This window comes from Grampus griseus (assembly GCF_964374135.1).
Source record: "Grampus griseus genome assembly, chromosome: X".
NCBI classification, from domain to species: Eukaryota; Metazoa; Chordata; class Mammalia; order Artiodactyla; family Delphinidae; genus Grampus; species Grampus griseus.
In genome coordinates, this window is record NC_138999.1 from 117,175,205 (window position 1) to 117,187,754 (window position 12,550).

General features: G+C 50.8%; 1 protein-coding gene across 2 annotated transcripts; it reads left to right on the forward strand.

The window, feature by feature from the left end:
• Positions 1-1,540: 1,540 nt before the first annotated feature.
• Positions 1,541-12,204, forward strand: ZIC3 (Zic family member 3; the record flags this gene model as incomplete). 2 transcript variants are annotated; one of them, XM_082681128.1, is made up of 3 exons in its annotated part: positions 1,541-2,737; positions 3,857-4,020; positions 4,841-5,020. In XM_082681128.1, the coding sequence occupies 3 exons, from the start codon at positions 1,687-1,689 to the stop codon at positions 5,018-5,020; spliced, it is 1,395 nt and encodes a 464-aa protein (XP_082537254.1). The 2 variants fall into 2 exon arrangements, with proteins under 2 accessions (XP_082537254.1, XP_082537253.1); XM_082681127.1 differs by lacking the exon at positions 4,841-5,020 and adding an exon at positions 12,055-12,204 and having other exon boundaries at positions 1,687-2,737.
• Positions 12,205-12,550: the final 346 nt, after the last annotated feature.

Consider the following 12,550-nt stretch of genomic DNA (forward strand, 5'->3'; position numbering starts at 1 on the left):
ATCCCCATTCCCGCCCCCCACTTTTGCATTTGAAAATGTTGAGAATTCGAAGCTGTTTAGCCCTGTGGTTTGAAAATGGCACTGATCCTGTGTGTGTCTAGTGAGTTTGCTGTGTAGTGTGCATGTTTGGTGTGCACAGGCTAAGTGTACACTGTGCATGTTTAGTATTTGTGCTTCTGTGTGTTTGCTGTTACGTGCGTGTGTTTATCCTGTTGTGTGTTTAATTTGTTGTGTGCCTGTTTACTGTTTTATGTGTAGTTTGTTGTGTTACTGGGTTGTGTGTACTTACTGTCGCTAGTTGTGTGTGTTTAGTGTGGTGTGTGTGAGCTTACTGTGTTATATGTGTTTGCCGTCTTATGCCTGGTGTGTCGTGTGGGGGGGGATGGCGGGGACAGTGGTGGGAACAGTATACTACAGCCACGACTCACAAACCAGAGTCAATGCGCGGCTCAGACGGAAGTAAGGGAGATGGCTCTAACTGTAACCATTTCTCCTCCTTCGGGCCTCGGCCGGCCGGCAGCACCTTCGGTCACAGACGGCGAGCTGGCCGACCTGGGTCCGGGCTCTCGGGGACATCAGGGCCCACCGTGGCGCGTGAGGAGGACGCGGCTAATGGGCCGCGAGGGTGGAACTGTTGTTCTCGCCCCGGGATCCGCGCCCTTAGGCCGCGGAAGGGGCACATTCTCTTGGCGTTGAGGCGGAGCGGGCCAAGCGGGGCTGGACGTCCAGCGCCGCGCCGACGGTGGGAACGATCCTCGCGCGGCAAAGAGTTCATTTGGCCAAAGCGGGTAAAGCTTGCCCGAGGGGTGCTCGCCCGCTTCTGGCGGGAGGGAAGCCAGGGAGAGGCCCTGGCTCCGCCCTGCCGGTCGCCAGCTTGAGCCTGGCTCCAGTTCCCCACGGCAGCGCCAGCCCCGCGGAGCCCACTCGCGGGCGCCCGGCCGCCGCCGCCTCACCTGCCAGGCTCCCGGCCACGGCCCAATCAGCGGCGGCCGCTGGGCCGCGGCTGCCATGTTCCCCGCTCCAAGCTGCCAATCAGTATGGCGACAGCCAATAGGCTGCGGGGCCGGGGGTCAGGTGACCGCGGGCCAGCTGGCTCCCCATTGGCCCTCGCCGCGCGGCCTCCCGCTCGGTTTATGTGAGAGGAGTGAGTGAGTGACTTTATCAGTCCAAGGACATTACTCTGGAGGCGAAGAGGCTGGGACTGGCGCGGCGAGCCGCGAGGACCGAGCCTGCCTCCTGCCCGCCGGCCGCGAGCTGGCTCTGCTTCTAAGCGCAGTCTAGCCGTGAGGCCCGTGCCGAGGGAGCCTCCTGGCCCCGCGGTTGTGCGCTCTCGGGGAGAGGAGGGGTGCCCCGGACAGGATTGGCAAACTCCGCCCTCCACTTATTATTTTGCTTATTTTTCTTTGTGCGCGCTTGTTAGTTTGTTAAACCAGATCTAGTCCCAGAGTCTTTTCTCCTCCCTTCTCCCCCCTCCTCCCCCCTCCAGGTCCTTCTACTTCCCCTCCTCCCTCCTATCCCTCTGCAGGAGACTCGCAGCGACGGAAAGTTGCAGCCCCTGGTACTGCCTTGGGGGTCTCCCGACAGTGTCCAACCGCCTCCACCCCTCTCCGACTGCGACACTTCGGAGATCTCCTTCGCTCGCACCCTCGTTTCAGCCGGATCGCTGGTGACCAGAACGCCCCACCCATGACGATGCTCCTGGACGGAGGCCCGCAGTTCCCCGGGCTGGGAGTGGGCAGCTTCGGCGCGCCGCGCCACCACGAGATGCCCAACCGCGAGCCGGCGGGCATTGGGCTGAATCCCTTCGGGGACTCGCCCCACGCCGCCGCCGCCGCCGCTGCCTTCAAGCTGAGCCCCGCCGCGGCTCACGATCTGTCTTCCGGCCAGAGCTCGGCGTTCACGCCGCAGGGTTCGGGTTACGCCAACGCCCTGGGCCATCATCACCACCACCATCACCACCATCACCACGCCGGCCAGGTGCCCAGCTACGGCGGTGCCGCCTCCGCCGCCTTCAACTCCACTCGCGACTTTCTGTTCCGCCAGCGCGGCTCTGGGCTCGGCGAGGCGGCCTCGGGTGGCGGGCAGCACGGGCTCTTCGCCGGCTCGGCGAGCAGCCTGCACGCTCCGGCTGGCATTCCTGAGCCCCCTGGCTACCTGCTCTTCCCCGGGCTGCACGAGCAGGGCGCCGGGCACCCGTCGCCCACCGGGCACGTGGACAACAACCAGGTCCACCTGGGGCTGCGCGGAGAGCTGTTCGGCCGCGCCGACCCGTACCGCCCGGTGGCCAGCCCGCGCACGGACCCCTACACGGCCGGCGCGCAGTTCCCTAACTACAGCCCCATGAACATGAACATGGGCGTGAACGTGGCGGCCCACCACGGGCCCGGCGCCTTCTTCCGTTACATGCGGCAGCCCATCAAGCAAGAGCTGTCGTGCAAGTGGATCGACGAGGCTCAGCTGAGCCGGCCCAAGAAGAGCTGCGACCGGACCTTCAGCACCATGCACGAGTTGGTGACACACGTCACCATGGAGCATGTGGGGGGACCGGAGCAGAACAACCACGTCTGCTACTGGGAGGAGTGCCCCCGCGAGGGCAAGTCCTTCAAGGCGAAGTACAAACTGGTCAATCACATTCGGGTGCACACGGGCGAGAAGCCCTTCCCTTGCCCCTTCCCAGGCTGCGGGAAGATCTTTGCCCGCTCCGAGAACCTCAAGATCCACAAGAGGACCCACACAGGTAAGGGGGAGGGCGGGAGGGCGGGCGCGGGGTCCGCCGCGGCACCGCGCCACGAAGCCGACTTTCAGCGCGAGGGAGCGAGGGGTGGCGGCGAGAGAGAGGGGCGGCGCCCCGCCGGGGCCGCTCGAAAAAGTAGCGCTGTCACTGTCCCTCCACCTCTCGCCTTCCCCGCCCCGCGGCGCTTTTGCCCAGTTCTAGCTTCCCGGGCAGACGGCTCTGCGGTCTCAGGAACTAATTGGAACCTTCTCGCGCCCAGGAACAAACTGGCGCCGCCTCTTTTTGTCTCTTTCTGGGTTACTATGAAGGGACTCCGAACGTGTGGAGAGGAATTGCTTACAAGCGACTTAGTCTCGGCGCACAGTCGGGGGAGGCAACCATAGAAATGCTAATGAAAACTAACTTTCGGTTACTTCCGCTCTTTTTTACCATTGATTGGCACATCTCCTAATTAAATGATACTTTTGTCAAACTATTTTTATTTGGAGTTCCAGGTTCAATTCAGTCCTCCGGGAGGAAAGTTAAAGTAGAAAAGGCACCACAGTTTCGTGGCTTGTTCAGAGCATCTTGTAAAACTGTCCGGAGCCCCTGGATTTATATAGTTTTCCCTTTTCGAACGTTAAGTACGACGACCCAAGCTTTTTAATACTGGGCTTAGCAAAACCGCTGCATTTGAAAGAGGCAAATTAAAAGGTACAAAGGAGGAACTAAAAGGGATTGTCCCGTCCCCGGTCCATTGTCCCGCCCAGCCTTGGCTGCAACGCCGAGATATCGGCGGAACGGGGCTGCGCTTGGAGGCCCCGGGCCGGGTAGGGGGGTACCGCTACTCAGGGGCAACTTTGGAGGAGCCAGGGGCTTTCCATCCCGCGCGAGAACAAAGGGCCGGGCAGGTTCTGGGCCGGCCCTGCCCCACCCCCGCCCCCGACCACCACTCCCCACCCCAGCAGGCTCAACCCGCGCTCTCCATTTTTCACCAGGGAAAAGAGATGCTACAGCCGCCCCCAGTCGGCGCTCCCTCTCGGGAGGGAGGACCGCCGGACGCTCTGTCTCCCGCTGCTCGGCCCAAGGAAGCTCGCGGCCCCTGACCATATTTACCCCCCTTTGCGTTTCTGCCTTCTGCAGGTGAGAAACCTTTCAAATGTGAATTTGAAGGCTGTGACAGACGCTTTGCCAACAGCAGCGACCGCAAGAAGCACATGCATGTGCACACCTCGGACAAGCCCTATATCTGCAAAGTGTGCGACAAGTCCTACACGCACCCGAGCTCCCTGCGCAAGCACATGAAGGTAATTACCTCTTTATTAGCGGTCGGCGGTTTATAAACACTCGGCCCGACACCGGGTCGCGGAACGGAAGCGCCTGCGCTGCCAACCCTGTATCTTCCACGTTAAATCCGATTTGCTCCAGCGTTGACACCTTGAACCCATTTTGGGGACCCGGAGGGGGGCGGGGGAGAGCACAGTGGGGAGGAGGAGGGAGCGGAGGGAACAATCAGTTGTTTACTGGGAAGCTCTAACCGAGCTCGCCAGGACTGGAGGTCTCAGTGGCCGCCTCTACCCGGCTCAGCCCGCGGTGGGAACCGAGAGTGCCCGCGCCGAACCCGGGGGCGGGTGGTTCATTCCCTCTTCGGCTTTCGGTAAAACAATAGGGCCGAGGAGCGCGGTGGGATTCCCACGCATTTGTCTGAGACCTCGCAGCGCCCAGGGCGCCCGTGCCACCTTTCTCTGTACCTGCTTTCCCAAGCCAAAGCGGGCTTGGCGAAACCTGGGCCCGGAGTATTTTGTAGGGCCCCAAAGACTACGTGCTTACCCCGCTCCATCCGCGGAGAAAGCATTTCTGAAGGGGCATGAATAAATCAGAGTGCTTTATTCCTTTTCCATAATGCCAGTCTTAGGACTCAGACTGTTTTGTTGGTGAACATCTTGGGGTTTTCTAGACATCGGTAATGTGGAAATTAAAAACAAAACCCCCAAATCAGCAGCATTTCTCTTTTAAGTGGGTCACTGGGCGGTCTTGCTCTTACAGTGCTCTAATTCTGCTCTTGTTTTTGCTTGCACAATGCCAGTTGGAATTATATTCATTATAATATATACATGTTAATTTTAGGTTCATGAATCTCAAGGGTCAGATTCCTCCCCTGCTGCCAGTTCAGGCTATGAATCTTCCACTCCACCCGCTATAGCTTCTGCAAACAGTAAAGATACCACTAAAACCCCTTCTGCAGTTCAAACTAGCACCAGCCACAACCCTGGACTTCCTCCCAATTTTAACGAATGGTACGTCTGAGGACAAACACAAACACAAACCCTGTTAACCATAGAATGGACCAAATGCATTTAAAAAAGAAAACTGAGACCAATCAGATGGAAATGGAGTTTTAAGGCAAGAGGCCATACATAGGGCTACATCTTGTTAATTGCAATTGTCCAGGAAGGTTTTGGGGCAAGATCCCAAAGTAGCCATGCCCTTTTTTCTCAGGATTAGAAAATATGTTTTGGCATTTGAAGGATTAAAAAAAAAATCTTCTCACTGCTTTTTCCTCCCTTTTCTCTTGCTCTCTGCTCACCCCATCCCTAAATGCCTTCAGTTCATTTTAACTCTTGTCCTGTTTCCTGAGAGGAAGTTATAGAAGGCTTATTGGTGGTGGTGGTGGTGATGTTAAAACTGATGGAAAAATCTTCGCCTTAGTGGTGATTGTTTAAACTCTCACAGTCTTAAACCGTGCCAAAGTCCTGTTATGTCTTGAACTTTTCCTCAAAGCATTACACTTGTGAATGTATTTTTGTCTAATGGGGTCGAAACTGTTGTTCAGTATTTTTTCAGGCTGAGGATGTGATGTTACTCTACACAGATTGTGACGTTTAGTATACAGTTGCCTTTTGTAATAACTTTTTTTTTGTAAATACATATCCATTGATGCCATATTTATCGTTTGTAATTTAATTATTGCTACAAGTGCCGGGAACTGAACAATATTTATGGAAAATGTTTTCTAACAAATTCTGTACAGCTTTTGATTATAACCGCTTTAGCATTAAATTTTATTGTTTTGAAAGAACACAATTTACAATTTTTGAACCACTGACTCCTTTCTCTTGTTTTGTAACAGCCTCCTTCTACAAAGAGGAGACGAGAGCAAATGAAACTTGTTTGTTGGTATTTATAACTCACTCAGATCCCTTTTTTAATTGTTAAATTATTTTTCTATTGCAGTATAGATTCTTTACAGTGTCAGTTTCCATCTGGGAAGACCCTCCTTTCTTTATCTCTAGCTCAGATGGTTGTTTAACTGCGAGTTTAAATGTGTTTGTCCTGGATTTTCGGCATGCAAATCAAGTATTACTGATCAATTCAGTTAGTGGCCATGACATCTCAATCTTGTACTTCAAAGACTGAGAAGCTGGATTTAATCATCCCTGCCCTACATATATAAACATAAGGTAACCTAATGAGTTTTCTGTCCCTTAGTTTTTTTTTTATTATCTTGCATAAAAATGAACATTGCGGCAAGATGCATGTCTGTCTATTCTATTGAGAGATCACCCATATACCTATATATGTTTGTATCTATGACGTATCTAATCTGCCTATCAAATCTATCTATCTATATATTTTCAAAAGTAAGCATATGTCTGAAACAGTGGTGATGAGTAAGGCCAGTCGAGCCGTGCTTACTTATGATTAAAGTGCTTCTTAAAAGAACCATAGTCCATTTACAATTTTGGAAGGCAAAGGCTGGTTTGTTTTGCTGTATATAGTTCAATTCGTAATTATCACAATTATTCATAACATTTTTATAGCGGTGTAATAACTGCAGCGGTTCTGAAATATTATGGAAAGAAAAAACATTTGCAAAATATGTATTTTTAAAGTTCATGGTTTGTAGGCAAAGATGTTAAGAGCATTGTTTCCATTAAAATCAATAACAATGAAAAATGGTTGTTTGCTTTGTGATAAAATATTAACAATCCATTTAATCTTCAGCGAAGCAACTCATTTGGACAAACAGTTCTCTTACAGTTATATGAAAAAGAAAGTGATTGCTATTTTGGGGGGGGGTGGAGTGGGTAGAGTACTGAGAGAGGTTTTTTTTGTTTTTTTACTAATTTAGGGTGCTGTTTAATATTGAGAGCCCAATCTCTTCATGAATAACCAACTTGCAAATCAGCAAATAGAATGGTGGAGATAAGGAATTGTGAAGAATTTAGAAATGTAATGAATAGGCCGAGTACCTCCTTCTCTTGAAGGGGCAGTGCACTAGGATTTTTGGTGGCAGTCAGTTTGGTATTATACATAATCATTTTGAATTCTAGAATTTTGTTTATTGTTCTTTTTGAAGAAATAAAGTCTTGGCACATCTATTTATAACTTTTTGTATTTGGTGCCTGATTTTCTTCCATGTTCAAATAAATCGACCTTAAATTGAAATGCTCAGAGAAGTTCTGATGATTAAACGAAACTTTGATTCCCTGGACACAGTTGAAGCAGTGTATTTTAAGTTATCTACTGATCTTTGTCAACAGTTAATTATTGACAGTTTCTAATTGCAAAATGCTTTGGATGCGATTTTTTGTTTGTGGAGAATGCGTTTTTTTGCACTTTCCTCCACCAATAGACAAGGCAAGGGTCTGAATGCCATGAACGGATTGGGATGACTTCACAAGTGATGAGCAGGTAACCTGGTCAATCTACCACTCCTAGCCCAGACATTCCAATCTTGACCTTGACATTGAGGGTGCTGGACCAAATTCCTATTTCAGGATTTTTCCTTCACTTCAAACCAGAGACCATTTAAAATGCTCAGCAAGTTTTCAGAAAGTGCATACTCATAAGATTGGCTCTAAATGTGTTCCAACTGAAGTCTAAATAATGTTTTTCTTCCGAAATATGCATCTAACTTCCACAGTTTACTGTTTTCTCTATGAATTCCCTCTCCACCCCCAATGTAACCTAACCTTAAATGGCAGTAGAATGATGGGTTGGTTGAAAGATTATTTCAGAAACTTGCTTCCCCCACCCCTCCGCATTAAATATATTAAACATCTCCTTAGGACACAAAGAAGAGTTTGCTCTTTCTTTACTAGGCTTGAAATTACTCTACCATAAAAATTTACAGTAGAGCGTTGTGTCCTAAGAGGGGAAGATGCCAATGAACAATGATGATAACCTATATTAAGATAATGTAAAAGTTTTGCCCCTCTACATGATTTCCTCTAATCTGGGTGTAGCATCATATTTCTCAAATAGTCTATCCCTATGCCCTTGTCACTTGTTGCAAAGAAAAGTTTACGTTAGTAGAAAACTTTTCACAGATTTTCTTCCTATAACCTGACTCTGGGAGTGCACATTGACATTCTTGAATTTTCAGTAAATACCTTAAAGAATACGCACCCCCCACCCCCCAACAAAAAAACCTTGTAGCCCTAAAGATAGATCAGCTGGAAACCATGAATGTCAGCTGGGTTCTTCGTAATCGACCTGTTATTTTACTTCTTGCACCTGGTAAGACCTTTGTGAAAAGTCCATCTTTTCCAAAATGGGTGGTTTATTTTAAGATTTCCACGTTGGGTGGGGAAGGGGAAGGTGTCTATTTCCACGCAGACAGAAGTCTGGACTTCATCCAGCTTGGAAGGTTAAAGATCAGGGTCCAGGCTAAGCAGGGCAGTCGGTCTTAGCTACTGCGGAGGTTGGAGAGTTAGCAGGGACCTCCTCCGTTCACAAAGCCTCCCAGGAAAGTTGTGTTCAGGACTTCCTCGCCCCTCCCCCCCTCCGCGCTGCCTGCTGTCTCCTCGCCTCTTCGCCCCTGGCTCCTTCTCCTCCCCTTATAAAGACCCCCAAACAAACGAAAAAAGTCTAAGGGCCTCTTTCCACTTAAGTTTCTGAAAGAATCGCTACCGGCGTGCTCATCCCCTGAAGCGCGGGATCTCCGCCCGGCAGCTAGGCTGGTTTTCTCTCGGGCTGTCTGCCCCCTCGGGGCTCAAGTCTAGTCAGGCTTTGCCCCGGGACGAGGCCAGGCGTTGCGAAAGTCAGGGCTCCCGCTCGGGGTCCCTGTACACACACCAAGTTCTTGCAAGGCCCGTTCGAAGCTGGGGCCGGGAGGAGGGGACCTCATTTCCTAGGGTCAATTCTCTCGCGGTCTCGGCCAGCTGACCCTTTGACCTCCACCTACAGGGCCCTTGGCGGCCGTAAGCCGGCGGTCGCCCGGGCTCCGAGGACGCTTCGCGCCCCGTCGCCTTCCCGGCCTCATTAGGCCGGCGGGGCTGTAAAGCAGGAATCAGCCGCTACCTAATCCGGACCTGGGGTCAATACGAGCCCAAACAATGGTGAGCTCCGATGGCCACAGCGCAGGGCTGGCCGCAAACTTTGTGTTCCATTCATTTTCTTAAGGCGGTGCGGTGGGGTGGGGGAGGGAGGGAGGTACTCGCACGCCCGAAGGCCGATGCCGGCGCCCGGGGCTCCTAAGCGGGCGTTCTCGTGCTCGGCCCTCCCGGTCTCGTCGCCGCGCCAGGGTTTTGGAGGGGGTGGCAAGGCTCGGGGCCTGGTTGGCGGCCCGCGCGAGGGCCCAGGGGCGGCCCCCGCGCCAAGAACAGACTTTGAAGTGGGTTTTTAGCGCGCACGTGTGAGAGCCGCGCCGAGGCTGGAGCGGTGACCCGCTGGGAGGAAAGAGTAGGCTCCGGCCCGGGCCCCAACCCCTCCCCCGCTCCCCGTCGCTCCGGCCTTTTCAAGCCGCGGCCGGGAGCCCGCCGGCCTCCCCCGCCCGCCCCCACGCCTGCTCCCGAGCCCGCGCCGCGCGCAGGCGCACAGCCGGCAGCCGTCGAGTCGGGTTTCGCTGCGAGGGGCGGCGGGGGAGAGTTGAAAGCGGCTTTGCAGCGCCGCGGCCTCGGCCGGGCCGGGCCGGGAGGGGGGCGGAGGGGAGTGCTGGTTTTGGGGGCGGCTCTCGGGTCAGGAACATGGCGGCCGGATGCGAACCCCCGCGGAGCGCAGCAAAGCGCTGACTGCGGGCTGCCGAACTGTTGTGTGGTTTCAACTCCCTTGTTATTCCTCGGCTAGGAGCGCCTCGCGGGAGAATGTAGGTCGTGGCGGCCGAGCGCAAAATTGTTTAAAAAAAAAAACAACGGAAGCGAAGAAGTTCTTCCAGGGCATACTGGGCGTGGGAAGTTGGCGAGTCTTCTGGGGGCTGGGGTTCCCGGGGTGGGGGGCGGCTTGGACCTGAAACCCACTCGAGGCCGCCACTCCCTCCAGCTCCGACTGAAATCGTTTCTCCCGGGCCCTCTGGGGTGGGGGATGCCATTTTGAGCTTCGTGACCGTGTCGGGATCCCCCAGCACCTTCGAGTCTCGAAATGCCAAGGAGTGGACACTGTTCTCTTCCAGGACAATGGCGGGGCTCGTGAGCGGAGCACGGAGGCACCGTTTCCAAACCAAATGCCCTGGATTAGCGACACGGATGTGCCATTGCGATTTCGAACCCTACGCTTTCCTCAGGCCCCGTTTTCTGCATATCTCATTTAAACGCGGACCTATGAAAAACAGTACTGTGTACGCTTTTGTGTGTGCTGTAACAGCTGGTGGTCTAACGAAAAAAAGAAAAAAAAAGGCCACAATTCCGAAAACTTTCATTCAGCTTTTGCTTAACTGCCTTAATACTGGCGTGTGAAAGAACCCCTGGTAGCTCTGGGATCTCGAGTCCGTGTTTTCTCTGCAGAAAAATGTTGCAGATTCGCCTTCAGATGTCTTTCGTGAGGAAAAAACAATGTGGGGTTTTAAAAATGTAGTCATTGACCCCCGTCTCCTCTAGAAAAATAAGCGGCACGAATTCTTTCAGGTTGCGTCTTCGTGGAGGCCAGCAGCTAAACGAAAAGACAGCCTACTGGGGCTGCCCGCTGTCGAGTATTTGGGCTCCTGAAGGTGTGGGGCAGCTCCCGTGGGCCACCTTGGGAAGGGCCCCAGGTGGGTGGGCAGGTCATTAGCAAAGCTGGCTCAGATTTGGGGGAAAACTACAAAACAGTGCCTTTATCTGCAGAGAACAATTGATGGGGTTGTCTTTCCTCCTTTTCAGTGCACAAAGAAGACGGCTTTGGAGCAAGAATTTGGAATATGCATTTAAGTTGTCGCGCTTTGCATTGGAAACCCGTGGGCAATTAAAATAAGCCTGCCTTGTAGTGTTTTCTGTCCTTTTCTTATGTGTGGTTTCTGCAAGTCAAAGGGGCTGGAGTCCCTTCTGCAGTTTGGAAACTTGTTTTGAAATTGCCACCAAACAGATTTTTCCCCCTTTGGGTGAAGTTTCCTTACAGGGCTCAGCCACTTCACCCCACCCCCGGACTGGAATAGAGCGTTGACATCTTTGAGAGATCAAAGGGAGTAGATGGTGCTTGCTGTATACTTTATCTTTTCATGCTGTAGTTTGAACCCTGAGGTTTGAGCTTTTTCCTGGTTAAATCTCTTGGTACCAAAAGTGTGGCAAATGAAAAGTTCGTTAACTTGAAAAATCTTTAGCCCATGGGTAGGCAGTTTGTCTCTGAGAACTGCAGCGCCCAGATTGTCTCTAAGGTTGACTTTAAAATCAAGCTAAAGATGCACTGGTGAACGATCTCCCCTGGATACCTGTGGTGTGCTTTGGGTCATTTGATATGGTAAAACTGTGGTTGATTTTCATAGGAGTTATGTGAATGGAATTTCTGCAAAGCTAGACAAGTGATAAATTGGTAGAACTCTTATATTTGTTTGAATGACAACTCCAAAGGGCACTGCTTTTCCCACTGAGGTTTGGTTTCTACCATAACTATTGAAATTTACAGCTTGAAAAACTAAGTTTGCAGGAAGCATTTAAAGGGGGGAGTGTTCAGAGCACTTGGACTGATAGTAACTTAACACAGGAGCAAAACTTTTTTGAATAAGATTCCTGTTGCCAAGAATCTGTTAAAACTAAAGAAAGTATATTTCTTTAAAAATCATCTAATAGAGCAAACAATTTTGTATATTTTTAATGTGATGACAGTTCAGCCCATTTACTGATCTGATTGAATAGAGAAACGTGAGCTCTATAGTAACTATAAAAATAGCCTTCACCAGCTGGCAAGTTTCTAATGTTCTCTAATAAGATGTGTATGTTGTCTAATGTGTTTTATTAAAACACAACCTATGTAAAGACCATACCTTTGATACCTTTGAACATGAGGTATTAAAAATAAAGGATTCCATCGTGTTTTATTATAAGCTAGCATTTAAAATGACATATCCAGTAATGTTTTATGAAATTTTTCTAAGAGTAAATGTAGCTTGTTTTGACCTATCTGCAGTTCACTTTTTGTTTTTTTGCCAGTGTTGTCCTGCTTGGTATCCGGGACAGTCTCTAATTCCTGATGAAGAACTTGATACTGACGTTGGTATGCAGCAGCCAGCCCTCCATAACACTACCTATCCTAAATGCAGGGTTAATGCCGAACCTACTGTGCAAGAAATGATTTACTGATGAGGTTTCAAAGAAAACCACATCAATTTGGATGTCTGTTACCTTGAAGTGATCATTTTAAGAGTAGTAGCTTCTTCCCTAGGTATAAAAAGACTATTTTCTTCTTTTGGTGTATTTCATTCTGTGTTGAGCAATCATTTGTGAAATGAAAAAGCAAAAAAGCACCCCACACACACACACACTCCCCCAGCCAATTTAGGATCATAAACGGGAAGATGGAGGTGAAGACTAGCCTAATCCATAACCCAGTGCGTATTATCTCATACATTGTGTTGACCTTGTTGAAAATCTCTTTCAAATATCTGCATTCCACATGTAGAACTAAAGTGTTTAAAACTAGAAATAT